Source organism: Nothobranchius furzeri, chromosome 13 (assembly GCF_043380555.1).
Source record: "Nothobranchius furzeri strain GRZ-AD chromosome 13, NfurGRZ-RIMD1, whole genome shotgun sequence".
In the NCBI taxonomy this organism is placed as follows: domain Eukaryota; kingdom Metazoa; phylum Chordata; class Actinopteri; order Cyprinodontiformes; family Nothobranchiidae; genus Nothobranchius; species Nothobranchius furzeri.
In genome coordinates, this window is record NC_091753.1 from 47,102,003 (window position 1) to 47,116,401 (window position 14,399).

General features: G+C 39.0%; 1 protein-coding gene across 7 annotated transcripts in view; it reads right to left on the reverse strand.

Annotated features, from left to right (window-relative positions):
• Window positions 1–14,399, reverse strand: part of actn4 (actinin, alpha 4) — a 78,663-nt gene that overhangs the window by 25,923 nt on the left and 38,341 nt on the right. For all 7 annotated transcript variants that reach the window (XM_054742583.2, XM_015951238.3, XM_015951237.3 and 4 more), the window contains 2 exons: window positions 2,675–2,789; window positions 2,304–2,423 (listed from right to left, as the gene is read on the reverse strand). In XM_054742583.2, the coding sequence (XP_054598558.1) occupies window positions 2,304–2,423; window positions 2,675–2,789 (235 nt within the window). The remainder of the gene's footprint in view (window positions 1–2,303; window positions 2,424–2,674; window positions 2,790–14,399) is intronic.

Genomic DNA, 14,399 nt, shown 5'->3' on the forward strand with positions numbered 1-14,399 from the left:
TGAACACACACACTAAGGCAAACAAGACAGCGTAATGTTAGAGCAGGCATGCAGTTTAGGTCGGATTCCACTCATAGTTCAAACAATCCGTTCATACTTTCAACTTCTTCATCAGTCACCCTCGCCGTCAACTGTCACCTGTGAATTTGTCCCACATAGTTCTTTGTGTAGACACTCCACAGGTTGAGGGTGAATTTAAGTGAAAACCGAGCTCTAAAACTAAAGAAAACTTCACACTAACTTCTTACAGGAAGGTTTGAGACTAAACAAAGGTTTGGACGCAAGAACCATCAAAAAAATCCAGGTAGGAAAGTCCAGGAACATCCCCTTTTTTTTTGCAGAGTTGGCATTTTTCTCTGGCAGTTTCCAACTGATGACCTTTCTATTTTCATAGAAGGCCAGATGGAGTGAGAGTCTACAATGGGCTTCCATATTTTATTCCAAGTGTAGCCAGTATCAGCTGTGTCATGCTGCAGGAATGTCATGGTTCTCCTGACAAAGTAGGAGAAAGGTCACCGTCCTTTAGCTGTCTGACGCACACGCAAGCACGCACGCACACACACACACCAACGTGACTCAGAGTGTTTTGTCCTTCTACACTCTAGCACTTCAAAGAGCTGTTTGGCTATTTTAAAGAGTGTTTGTGTGTAAAAACTTCAATAATTTCCATTTTATTCCTTGTGGACAAGTTCCTGAAAACCTCTGATTCAAAATTAAAAGCTTTATTGTCATATGTACACAGTACAGAAACATGACTCCCTGTGGAATGAAATACTTATTCTGCTACCAACATGAGTTACCAGAAGAATAAAACAGGCAATTACAAGATAAAAACAAGCAGAAATGCAATAAAATTAGGGATGTTTGATATTTGTGTTTCTACTGATACTCTTAACTTCTGATACCAATACATGCGAGGTCCCCCTCATGTAAAAAGAAAAACTAAAATAATTTTAGTTATCTAACGTCACACATCAATCAAGTATACTTAAACTTCAAACATTATCTGAGCTAAATACCGTATGTCAAATTCTTCCTTTGAAGTTAGACCAATTGTGCCAAACAAAAATCAAAAAATTATACCTGAGATCTGTTACATTTTTGAGTTAGGAGGAGAAGTAGCTGAAGAGTTTGATGTGTAATATGTGCATGGTGTGTAAAAGTTGTGTTATAAATAAATAAAATAAAGTAAATAAACAATACTGATGCATTTCCTATTTTGCATTTTGATGCCAATGTTGGCCGACAATATCAAACACATCTAATAAAACTATCTAAATACAAACTGTAAAGAAGTGTGAACTATGCAGGTTTTCAGCTACACATGTATGTACAAATAATGTACAAGTTCAGCTGGTATGTAATCAATGGCTGTTAAATAAAATTATTTAATATTCTACGGTTATTTCAGATGGAATATTAGGAATTTCCTGCCACCTTTTGCAACTATCAGTGTTATATTTATGATAGTAAACAATCACACACCTTCATGTAAACAACTGGAAAATTTATGACACTTTTCAAAGATTTCAAAAGGAAAATCTCACAAATTGGGAGTGAATTTAGGAGATTGGAGCCTTTTCAAGCAGCTACACTATGGCTAGCTGTTAGCTTATTAGCTCTGACGCACATAAACTATAAAAACAGAGGCTGTTCAAGAAGCAATCTGCAACCGTTGTAGTAGTGACTATAGCTTTTACAGACAAAAGTATTTTAAAACGGCAGAAGCACTCCCTTAACCCCTTAGCATTCCAGCTAAACCCCATTACATTCAATAAACCTGCAAATTGAAAGGGTTAAGAATCTTTTGAGTCATAGTTGGTTTTAAGCTACAAGCCAGCATGTAATTCCACCTGATTAAAAAGAAATAACCAATGTGCGAATTACAAAGTAGACAAATAACGTCCCCCATAATAATCCATTCAATAACATTTAACATCACTTTTACATGATGACTCTGAACACAGACTGAAACATGCTTTGATGGCAGTTAGCAGTTGTTACAGTAGTATTAGTGACTGTTTTATAACAAAGTCAGGTCCTGAGCTCCACAAGCAGAGTGAGACGAGAGGCACAATATCAATGATGCAGCCACAGGGAAATCAGATGATTTTATTGGATGCTGAAAAACTGCACTACATTTAGTTTCACTGAAGGCGGGGATTCAAAGAATAAAAAACACACATTGTGTACCGATATGGATATTTTTATAAAGTGAAGTAAAACTTGTGTTTTAGAGACTTGAGCTGTGCATGTCCTCTCTTTCAAAAGGTATTTTTTGATTTTCTTGGACACAGGCTTACCTTCTGCTCCAATAGACACCAGCTTGACTCCCTTGCTGGCAATAAAATCCAAAGCTTTGTTCACATTGTTGATCTTGTGGACCCTCATCTTGCCTCGCTCTGGTTTGGGTAACCGCTCGCCTGGAGAAACCGAAGAATAAACGTGAGTTAGCTGCTGTGGTGAAGGGGGAGAAAGCGTTGCACATTTCCACGGGCTCAGCAGAACGACAAACCATCGGGGGGCTTAAGTTACAGCAGCGATGTCTGCATCACTCAAAAATGAATTGAATGTGAAAAAAGGAAGCCACATGCTCACCCTAATATCACTCATGGATGACTATTTCCAGATCTTTGACACTTCTCTAATTTGAGTGCCGTGAATGTGGAGTTACCTGAGATGACCTCCAGCAGCAGCATGAGTTTTAGTCCATCTCTGAAGTCCTGCTCGATGTTTTCGATCTGCGTACCAGCCTTCCTCAGGTGGGAGTTGCACCACGCCGTAAACGTCTACAAAAGTATATAGATATGACAAACCGACTATTAATAAAGTTTCAATAGCTTTCATTATAATGAATTCACCATTTTTGGAGGGGTTTTAAGTGGAAAGGGAAGGAAAGTCCACACAAAAAAGATTAAATGACAATTAAGTTTTAAGAATAGTTCAAGCTGAAAGAGGAGAAGGTGAAGTTGGAGAGTAAAAGTCAAATAACTAAGTTGTAAGACTGACTTCTAAATAATTTCATTCAGTCACAGAAACCATAAATAACCTCGACCACATCTTACAGAAGTACCAGTGTGTGCTCTAGATTTTCATCAAAAGCCACAAGTCAAGAAACGCTGCCAAAGACAACAAACGGATCCACATTAGTGAAAAATAAACTGAACAATGCCTGATATTTGTAATCAAATATCATAAACACACACACACATCTGGAAAAAGATGGTCGCCAGCACAAATCACACACATCAATGGTCGGTGGTGGGGGAGTTCCGTGCCTCTGGTTGGCCAGCATTTTTTTTAAATGTGTTTTAAATTATTTTCATTTTCAGAAAGCTTGCAGGATGGAGGTATACCCGCAACTGAGCAGATTTTCTACAAGCTTTGTCACGCCACTCTTCAGAAAGCTTTGTAGCACCACATAAATCAAAGCGCGCCAAAACACACGGATAAACTCATTGGGATTTAGCTCATTATGCTATTTAGGAAAAGAGCCATAAAAAGTCAAGTGGTCCAAACACGCCATGAGTGGGGTTCCTCTGAAGTAAAAGCTTTAAAATAATTTTATGGAGTTCTAGAACTTTAAAGGTCTGTAACCAACAGTGCATATTTAAATTAGGAATGTCATGATCGAAAATAGCCTAATAGTGTCTGTAGAAAAGTTTCAAACTGAAACTTGCATTTTCCTACTCTAGAAATCTAGACAACCTGTAGAAGTAGCATTTCATATTTCTTGCACTTTGAGGAGTACAAGATGAGCTCCAGATGAACACAAAAAAACTATTCAGAGAGAACATCTGTCCTCATGAAGCTCCCTAGATGGACTTCGGCAAGTCATATGTTTGTTACGAGTAACATCCCTACTTTTCATGCGCTTCTGAGGCTCTTCATGTACAAATTCATCTGCCGACTGAGTTTGTCAGCTAACGCGGTTGTTAGAGCTCTGTCATCTTTATCTTACAGTGACACGAGGTACTCCTCAGTCCTTTTTAAACATTGGAGCAACTGCCTATACGGTTTGTAATTAGAATGTGTTTGTATTTTATTTTTTATTTTTTATTCTTGTTATGGACATAGCCCTTGTCTGAAATAAAGTTTGATTGATTGATTGATTGTCTTACGAACATTTTGAACATTTTCAAACCCTAAGCAGCATGGCAGTAAGGTTTTGTGACTCATACAGGAAATTTGAGAACCTTCGCAAATGTTTCAAGACATTCTGGAAACTCCTTCGAGAATACCAGTTGTAATTATTAGTCAGCAGTCGTAGCTTAGAGAGACACTGGTTTAAAGGGAGACTAGGCAATTTTGGCTTGCTTTCAGAACCCCCGAGTGTCCGTTTGTAGAACCAAAACCTATCTTGCCGCTGTGTGTTCATCTTTTAAACACTTTAATCTGACAGCTGAAACGTTTCCCAGCTTTCCTTCATGTCTGGAGGGGTGATTCATCACTAATTTGAACAAATCAGCTTTCATGATCCAATGTTCATTGTCTAAAACATGCAGGAAACGTGCTGGAGCCGGACTGCAGCACCAAGTATGTATGCTCAATTTTTTAAAAGTCCAACAGACCGGACAGTGGACATTCTGGCCACAGGGGGTGATGGGGCTGGGTGGCATTTCGTTAACCCTGTAAAGGGTCATTTTAGCACATACTGGCTCAAGAAAACAAAAAAATATATGAAAAAGTTGCAAAGTATCCCTTTAATTATCCCTGCAATAACTTTATGAGAATCAAAATCAGGCGGAAGTGAGCACATTTGTGGGGTTTGCAAAAGAAATACACATTTTTATATATTTATATTTCAGGTACTCTTCAGGATCTGATCAATTAAAGGATGCGGGCGAGGAAGAAAAATATGTGATCCGAGGCACCCTGACGAGTATTTTTATTAGAGCAAGAAAAAAGAAAAAGCCCCAAAGTTAAGAAAGTCTTTGTTCGTTTAGATATTTCATCAACAAGGTACAACATTTTTTAAAAGTCACAAATACTGTTGATCTGAAAATAAAAATGGCATTTGTACCTCATGTACACTAAGAGGAAAACTACAGAATTTTTATTCCAGCTAAATTAGACAGCTAGAAAATGATCAAACTGTTTTATTGTTTATGAAACAATCAACGGTAAATAATCAGAACTAAAGGGTAAGGCTTTGATGAAACCAATGGTTAAAAAAAAAGACCAGTCAGTGTTTACAAACCCCACAGCAACAGAGAGAAAGCAGAAAAAAATGTTTCTGACACAAATGTCAGGACCACTTTGTAAGCAAAAGCATAAACATGTACACCTCCTGTGTCTGTAATGTCTCCTGTCCAAAAACATTATGACAGGGCACTGCTGACCTACCCGTCTCACCCCTCTCCCCACCATCACACACTAGCACAAAGCTCCCATTTAGCCCAGTGGATAATGGCACCCTTCAGCCCCCCTGGTGCTCTCCCCGAGCGCGTGACCCTCCCCCAGACGGGCTGATACCAACCCCCTCTTATCCAACACACTCACATGTGGACCCCCCTTTCTGAAAATGGACATAGGCCGTGGGGGGGCACATTTCACATAAGCAAAGTTGGTGGGCAGCAGAAAGACAATAGGCTGGCTGCCATATACAAACAAATACACCAACAATGCAACAGGAAGTGGCACTGCAATGACAGGAAGTTTCAGCTCCATTTAACCGGAAGCAGACAATCTGTGAAGATGCATTAATCACAAAACTGGAGCCACAAAACCTCATTTGTCAGCAACAACTTTGAGTCATTTATAGTCTGTTTTTATTCAAATGTTACTGTAAAGGAATTTGGAATTTTTAATAAAACAGTGACTCAATTTTTATTTCATTTCAAAGGTGATGGATTTTGCAAATATACGCCTGAGTATTAAGCTGTGACACACATTGAATAAGCACTATCAGGTAGAACTGTCTAATATACATACAATTTTAAATATGATTGATGCATTTGTATTTACAATTTATAAACTCTTGATTTCCTGCTAAACGTATACCAAATAAGACATTGTTTCCTTATTTCTTAAAGTTTTTGAATGCATTTTCCTTCAGACTACCACCTTTGCTCGTCCTATTTCAGAGACATTTTTCTTCCAGATACCCATGTGGCACTTTGACTGCTTCCTCGGTCTGTTTGTTTCCCTTTTACAACCTTCCAACTTTGTTTGTACTTTATCCAAACTTTAAACACAGCTGACTTGAGACAGTCAGCATGTTTGGCCACAGTCTGTGCTACTTTACCTTCTTGTAGGGGTTTTCAAGTCATTTGCATTGTTTCAGCTGACAGATCTCAAGCTGGGGCCATGCTTCCTGTCAGTCAGTGAGACCTAACAGCTCATTAAGGTCTGCAGGCAGACCTTTTAAATGCTGGTTAATTTCAATATTTAAACTAGTGAATCAGAATCAGCAGAAGAATGTGGAAATCCCTACAAATGTCCTTTCATGATCGGCCAAAGTTTGCATGAATTGAAAGATGAAGCCCAAAACATAAAAAATGGACCACTCATTTCATTTAGATCACCATTCTTGTCCGAGTTATCAGAATACAACTTGTAAAATCTTTCATTTGAACATCCAAATTTTAAATGAAAGACTAACAAGCGTTTCTGGGACATATTTAATTTAGCAAACATTTTTGAGGAAAGTTATTTTACCCTCCTATTCTCAAATATAAATGCCACATTTTACTCTTCGGGTTAATTTGACCCCAGACAAAAACAGATTAATGCAAATGTGTGCAGCTCTTCGAAAATTATCATCATAAAAATGTTTTGCTTCATTAGTTGTCTCCATCAGATTAGGAAAAGCCATGAATTATGAAGCCAAAAAAACAAAAACAACTAAAACAACGTTAAATTACTTTTTATGATAAACACTGAATGGCGTCACATCAACAACAAGGAGGGTTCAAAAGAGTGCATATCAGTCAATAGTTGTATATAAAAGTACAAAGGGAAACCATGCATAAAATATGAATATAATTTCAAAAGTTATGAAATTACAAAAATGCTCTTTACAGGTGGCGTACAGTTTCTTACAAGAACAAGCAACTGAGTGACTGGTATAAAGTATAAAAATTATGTTAGATACAGAGCTGCCTCGGTGATTTTAAATTTTTATTAAAGTTTCCTCACTGGTGCAAAGAACACCAAAGGTTTGCATGAACAGAGCAGCTTTATAAAAACTACTGTTGTGCCTCGGGGGCTGAAGACAAAGTAAAGAAATAAAAACGGGTTTAAACGTGCTGAGTCACCACCGCTATGCAACATGTTAAGACATTATAATTTTTGTGATATATCCTCTCCAGGGTTAAACCTCAAGAAAACTTTAGTCTGGTTAGACCTTCATATTGTTAAGGCTTTGGAGGGTAAAACGTTAAAAAAAACTATTATTTAAATCGAGTTTTTGTTAACGACTGGCTGTAAATAAAGAAATCTAGACTGGTTGTGCTGCTGGTTGGACTCACTGAGCTTTACAAATCTGAGACATGCTGAGTCTGCAGAGTTAATGTTTTAACATCAGGTGAAGCATATGACTAATAAACCATAACTTAAAATGTCACCAATTTTACGCCATGTGACCTCATGTGATATATCGCATCGTCTGCCTCAGGCTCTTAAACGGCTTTCAAATGGGGGGAAAAAAATCATTTTTAGTTTAAGTACACTTCCTGTAAACAGATCCAGCTTTAGTGAGCTTCAGTGAGTAATCTGCTTAAATTAAAAGTAAACTGGGGAATCCTGTTTAACCTGACCGTATGTCGGCTGTTAGATGGGATCAGAGCAGAGGAACTCTGACCTTAGCTGAGGACGAGGATAATGAGCTGAAGGACATGAAAGCTGGATCCGACTTCTAAGGTGGTTTTGCATTTTAGGCATGACGCTCAAGCTCTTATCCTCTGCTGTCTTATATAACTGCTTCAGCTGCGGTGAAAAACAGTTTTTAATCCCTGCTGTATGCACCCGCCTCCGTCATTTTATTACCCTAAACTGTAATCATGCTGACCTTTCTTTATGGCATTTTTTACAGACTAGTAAACTTTGGAAAAGTTTAACAAAATACCAGAAATCCCTTCGGATTAAATCCTCATGTTCAAAGCTACTGAGCTGAAGGTTAGGATTTCTTGTGTAAAATAATACAACACATCTGGCTAGTCTGAATAAACAGCTGTGCAGTCTAAAGTTGTAGCAAGTATGCATGTCCCCCCCCCCCCCCCCACCCAGGTCTTTTCGTAGCTGTGATGAAACTCAAACATACTTCCATACACTCGTTCCCACAACAAAATGGTACCACTGCAACATTTTGTGTTTCTGTACTCTCAGCAACATTTACCTTTCAATCATGGCTCAGTGTTGATCCACAGAAAGGAATGGAAGGGTTGCACAACTGTCAAACATATTATTACTGAGAGGGTGTGGCAGAATTCAAGTAATGTGACAACCACAGTTAGTTGTAGTATTAGGAATCAAACAAATCCAAGTGTCAGGTCAGTATGCCAAGACCTGGACAGAGGAATCTGTAAAATATGGATGTTAAAATCCGGCCAGGAACCTGTTTCTTATTGGGAAATCTGAAGGTTCGACTGCACTAGGCAATTTACAAGACAAACCTGCTTTCTCTTTTTTTTTTTCCTAATTTAATACCAGACTTCATAAAAAAACTGTTTTTCCCCAAGAAAACTTGTTTGCCTGCTGCCTAATTTACTGGTCGAGACTGTACTAGTAATGTATAGTTTTGCAGTTTAAATTACCACAACTGATAGTTTACGCTAGCAAGGTAACTAACATCAATTATGGAGGCTAAAAATCTAAGCTTTCCATTAATGTATAGTGAATTATGGTAATGTAACAGTATTTCTGTCTGAGAGGGTGGAAATACTCTTGACCCCTATTTCACACTGGAAGCATCAGGGTAGTGAAACAGCAGCGGAATGGTTTACTCGCGATTTTTGCTGGGTGCCAATTACACACCGGAAGAATCTCAGCCGGCGAGCGGCTTCTCTGCCGTCATCCTGGCTGGACTCACAGGATCACAAAATCTTTGGAGATTTCCGCCAGCCTTCTCACTTAACTTGCAAGATCACTAAATGCCTCAGGACTTCAAAGGTCACAATTTGATTATGTCATCCGCCATTAAACCAAACACAAGGAAATCACATTTGACATTGCAGTTTGATGTCATATATGATGTTCCTCTCCACTGCCAGGAATGAAGCCAAAAAATCACCGCGGCACTTCTGGAATGATGCTGGGACTAAATAATCTGTTAGGTCAACTGTTCTGAAGTAATGTACACATATATGAAATTGCATAGCTGCAATAGTCTTATTTTGAACATTACCGGGGGAGGGGTTACACTGAAACAGTATAAGTGAATCCTATCTAACCTTATGTTAACTGTGAAAATTGTCGTGTCCGAGAAGCGGCTTGTGGCAAAAATAGAACCCAATCCCATCTTTAACGCTGTGGCAAAGCTTGCCTCTTCTGAAAATCTCCACGTCATGTCTGGTTATAATCACCCCCATTGACTATAATGGGTTCTAATTGAAGCAGTGAGGTTCCGCTGCCATTCCGCGTCACTGATACTTCCAGTGTGCGGCAGGCGTGAGTCAGAGAAGAACAGGCTGCAAAAAGAATGCGTGCTTATTTGTGTATTTCTGCGGTTATGGTTTTTGCGTCATAAATTAATTTTAGTACTGTAAATAACAGGGCTAATATGATACACTGCAATTCTAAGGTCGGATGATATTTTAAATTTTAGGCTGAATTTTATTGGAAAACTCAAACCAGAAGTTTTCAAGACACATTCAGCGTCATCGCGAGACATTGTTCTGTCAGAAAGAAGGTTGTAACTGCTGCCACCTAACAGTCGGAGTTTAAATTGCACTCCATAAAAGAAATGCAGTAAATTTTAATTCTAAAAAAAATGAGTAAAGCTATCCACTATTTTCAAACATCTATTCAGTATCATAACACAAAATATGATTTTTTTCTATGCATCGATATTTTCTTACATCCCTAGAAAAGAGGATTGTAGATTTGCAAACTGTGATTATATTATTCTTTTCCATACTTTAAGACTTGTACACAAAATTCAAGACTTTAAGGTATTGAAAACATTTCAAAATTCCATATTTGTAAGACTTCCCGAAACGTATGCAAGCACCCTGTCTTCCACGCATTTACTTGCTAACCTTTCTAAAATACAGAGTAAGAAATTTCATTATGCCTATGTGTCCAAGCACAATTGGTGTTTGTCATTTGAAGTGTTTCATAAAAGATGCTACGCGTGCGTGTGTGTGTGTGTGTGTGTGTGTGTGTGTGTGTGTGTGTGTGTGTGTGTGTGTGTGTGTGTGTGTGTGTGTGTGTGTGTTTTAACCTGTTTTTATATGCTTAAGTGGATAAATATAAACTTTTAATCTGTAGTATGTGGACATTTCCACATTGTGGGGACATCTGGCTGGTCCACACAATGACTAAATACCCTTAAATGTGGTTTTAGAGGTTTGGTGTGAATTAACTTTTGGTTTAGGTAAGGGATGCGCCTTTTGCAAAATTTCTTTAATCGGTTATTGATGCCCCATAGCGGTTAACAGCCGGTTAACCGGAATATATGTGCGTTTAATTTGTGTATCGGTCTGATCTGTAATCTTTGGTCCAGTCAGATCAGAGGAAATCAGTTGTATGTCGGCCAAAATTAGACCAATTTTGAAACTTTTTGACTCTTCTCACTTCCCAGACCTTTTCAACACCTATTTCAAAGACTTAATAATCAGATTTAAAACTGCATACACGTCATAACTGCATTAATAGCATTGATCTCGTACACACACGCACACACACACTCACAGAAGGGTGTGTCTATTGAAGCCTGAAAAGAATGAACCAGGTTGAACACCGTTATTGCAAAACTGCCCTAAACTCCCTGCGTGACGCCAGCAGTCCGTGGGTGTGTGTGCTTTCTAGATCACACACCCTTTTTCCTGTCCAACACCGATGAGCTCATTATGAAAGCAACTCCTCGCTTTGACTGTGCCGTCAGCCGTGAGGTTGTGCTGAGATGACTGCGCTGTTACACACCTTTCAGCAATGATCTAAAAATTCACGTCCTGTTTGAGTTCATCATCAGAATGATTCATGCATTCCCAACGACACAGAAAACCGAAACATGGACTGCAAAAACACACTCTAGTTGTCGGTTACACTTTATCACACCTCTTGTTGGCAGCTGTCAGCCAGTTTAACTGGCTTCAGACAGGTGTGAACCTGCAATGAGGTGAGCTCAGGACAGGACAACGTGGCTGTTTCACTCAAATGACAAATGTGCTAATCAGTCTGATATCATCATAGTAATGACATCTTGTGTCAAATATGCATGCTGGTGACATTTCTTCACCTTTTTGCTTTCTCCAGGTTAGCCTCAAAAAGTTAATTAATAAAATGTCGAGAATACATCTTTATTTCAACACCTGTCTCACAGGTACTTTGGTGTCTTTTCAGCTTGTTGTTCACCTCAGACTTTTGCAACCTGCTGCATGTTGTGACATGTTGCAAAAAGAGCAGTTAGGAAGTATGTTTGTAAATTTAAAAAAGTCCCTTTTCACAGAAAATAAAATGCTTTTCAGTCACAACATGTTACAAAGGTCTCAAAAACTTCTGAAACTAAATCCGAGGCTTCCTGTGTGTCAAAAGTGTAGTGGTGGCATTTGGCATGAATGTGTATTCCATTGTGTTTTTGCCAGTATTTGTTAATGGCATCATATAATCATCATGACAGGAGCTTTAGCTAGTCAAGGACGTAAGAAAGTTAAGTTAGGGTGAATAGAAATCCAAACCCCCCACCCCCAAAAAAGGGGAAAAATATTTTCGCAATAGTAAAACTTTTATTTCCGGATCTTCTGGCAAGATGTTCAACCTCAAGGAAATTGGACAGCAGCATACTGACTGGACAGGCTGCACCAGACTCAGCTAGGCCAAAACCATGCTGCCCTGGCCCTGACACTGAAGTTCAGATGTTGGTTTTCTCTGGCAGGAAGGCTCCTATTTTTTGACGCCAGCAAATTAAAAAAGGGGTTGTGCCTTGCTACACAGCAACACTCAAGTTCTGATCCACAAGTTAGCTTTAACAGCTGCTAACAGCAGTTTTCTATCCATCTTCACATAAAAAGTTAACCATTTCTATTGCTTTCTTTATGTCACTATACAGAGCACTCCTAACATCCAAGTATATAATTAATTCAGTGTTGAAAAAAAGTCTCTGGGGTTGTATTTAAAAGTCATAACTGCACTAAATATTTCAATTTTCTCCCAAATCCTTGTCAGAAAGAGAAATAACATTTTCTCTTTCCAACAAGAAAAGGAAGAACCCACAATCTAAAAACACCCAGCAGGATAGATTTCAGAGCTCTCTGGGTTAATGCAGGCTCATACAAACAGTGCTGTAACAGGATATTCAGTCTGCTACTGTAGAGACACAGGGCACGAACAGGACACCGTCCTGCAGGGGTCACAGTGTAACCTGGGAGGTTTTATAGTTTGACGTATAAAAAAACTCCGGAAGAAACAGCCTCAAGCGTAACGAGCAAAACAGCTGTTGGAGCAGTGCTGTAAAGACATTCAAATCAACACAATAGGAAGCTTTCCTGACTGATGAAGAAAAAGTGAAAAAAGCAGCAAATAATTTTTTTTAAAAAATATGCAAGTCCAAGAGGTCCTTTAACCATTTGTGGAGGGGTGGAGCTGAAAGGGGAGAGGAAAGAGCCCTGCAGCAGGGGTAGCTCTGGTCTCATTATCTTCTCAAGTCTGGACAGGTGATCATTAACATGTGTGCACAAACACATACACACACAAATGGAGGGCACACCCCACACACACACACATACTTCATGTGCTGACAGGTAGTCTGTAAACTAGAGCTGTAGTGTACCAAAAGGGCACACAAACACACACCTCCCACAGCGAGCAGACAAATGTGTAATTGTTGTGTACTTCTTGGCCAACCTAATGCCCTTAGATATACCGTTATGTGAGTCAACAACTTCAAGCAAACTGTTTCTAACAAGCTTCATCGGCTGTGCCCAGGCAGATGTTCAGCTCTCTGGAGGTACCTTAATATAGCAGCTAAGAGAAACAAAGGAAAGGGAGGATTAAGGAGAGGACACAAGGGGAGGGGAGAGGAAATAGGGGAGGTGATCAAATGAGGGAGAAGAAAACAGAGCAGGACTGATAAAATGTGGGAAAGACGAAGACAGCCCATGGTAACAAGGCAGAAAAAAGGTCAGCCTCTCAGCATTTTTTTCTTTCAAATGTCCTACAAAAAATTAAACCAACTTCAGAGTATATAATGGAAACTTTGGATTAAAAAAACAACTTCAAGTAACAGTTTCCCACACCGTTACCCTACTGGTCGAAAGTGGAATTACAACTGTTGTAAACAACCATGCTGCAGCCTGCTGTAGCTAGCGCCAACAACAAGCTAACACTAACATGAGCCAACTAAAATCCAAATAAACCACAAAGTAAAAAAGATCCACACTGTTGGACACAAATACTATTACTTACAAGTTCAGTAGCAACAAAGCCAGGCCACCATCAGTCTGGGATTTTATAGCCTTCTTTATCTCCCTCAAACCGTGCCGATGTTCACTCTGGTTTTAGCTCTTTGCACTCGCCTCCAAATACATTACTGACTTTTACTTCCAGGCTCCACCATGATGCCCACAGAAAAAGCAAACTTCATTTTCTTCTTCTTGTGCTTTTTAATGATAATCAGGAAACTGAAAATGCTAATCACTAGCATTACAGCTAACAGCCATAAGGTAGGTGAAGAGTGCCCCTATAGGCTACTTACTTTCCACAGAACTATCAAGTGTGTATTTTGGTCAGTAGAGGGCTGCAGAGTGGTGTCAGATATGAAACTGGTCAAGTTTCCAACTAAATCACTGAGATTAATGTTAAACTCTAGTTTAAAGTTTAAAAAAACTGTTTTTTCACCCCAGCAAGTCCTGAGATGTGAGGGGGTGAATGTAGGTTCACAGATCAGTAAATGTGGGATAAAGAGGTTTTAAAAATAATTTGATAAAAGGAGAGGAGGGATGTTTATCAAAGTCGTATGAAATGAGAGGAAAAATATTCATTTCAAAACAAATTGTTGTAGTTTCTGATTTTTCTCTCTCCTGAAGAACAAACCTAACGTCCTAATGTCCAACTGTAGAGCACAGCTAAGAAGAATACTTGCAAAAGAGTTGCATTTTTGTATCCCACCAGGGGAAAACACACACGCGTGTGCACACATACACACTATTTAGATGTTTTGTGACAATTCAAGTACCCAGAATATACCTTTTTAACGTAAAGCAGGTCAGTTTGGGTCATTCCCAATTAAAGATGCTGCA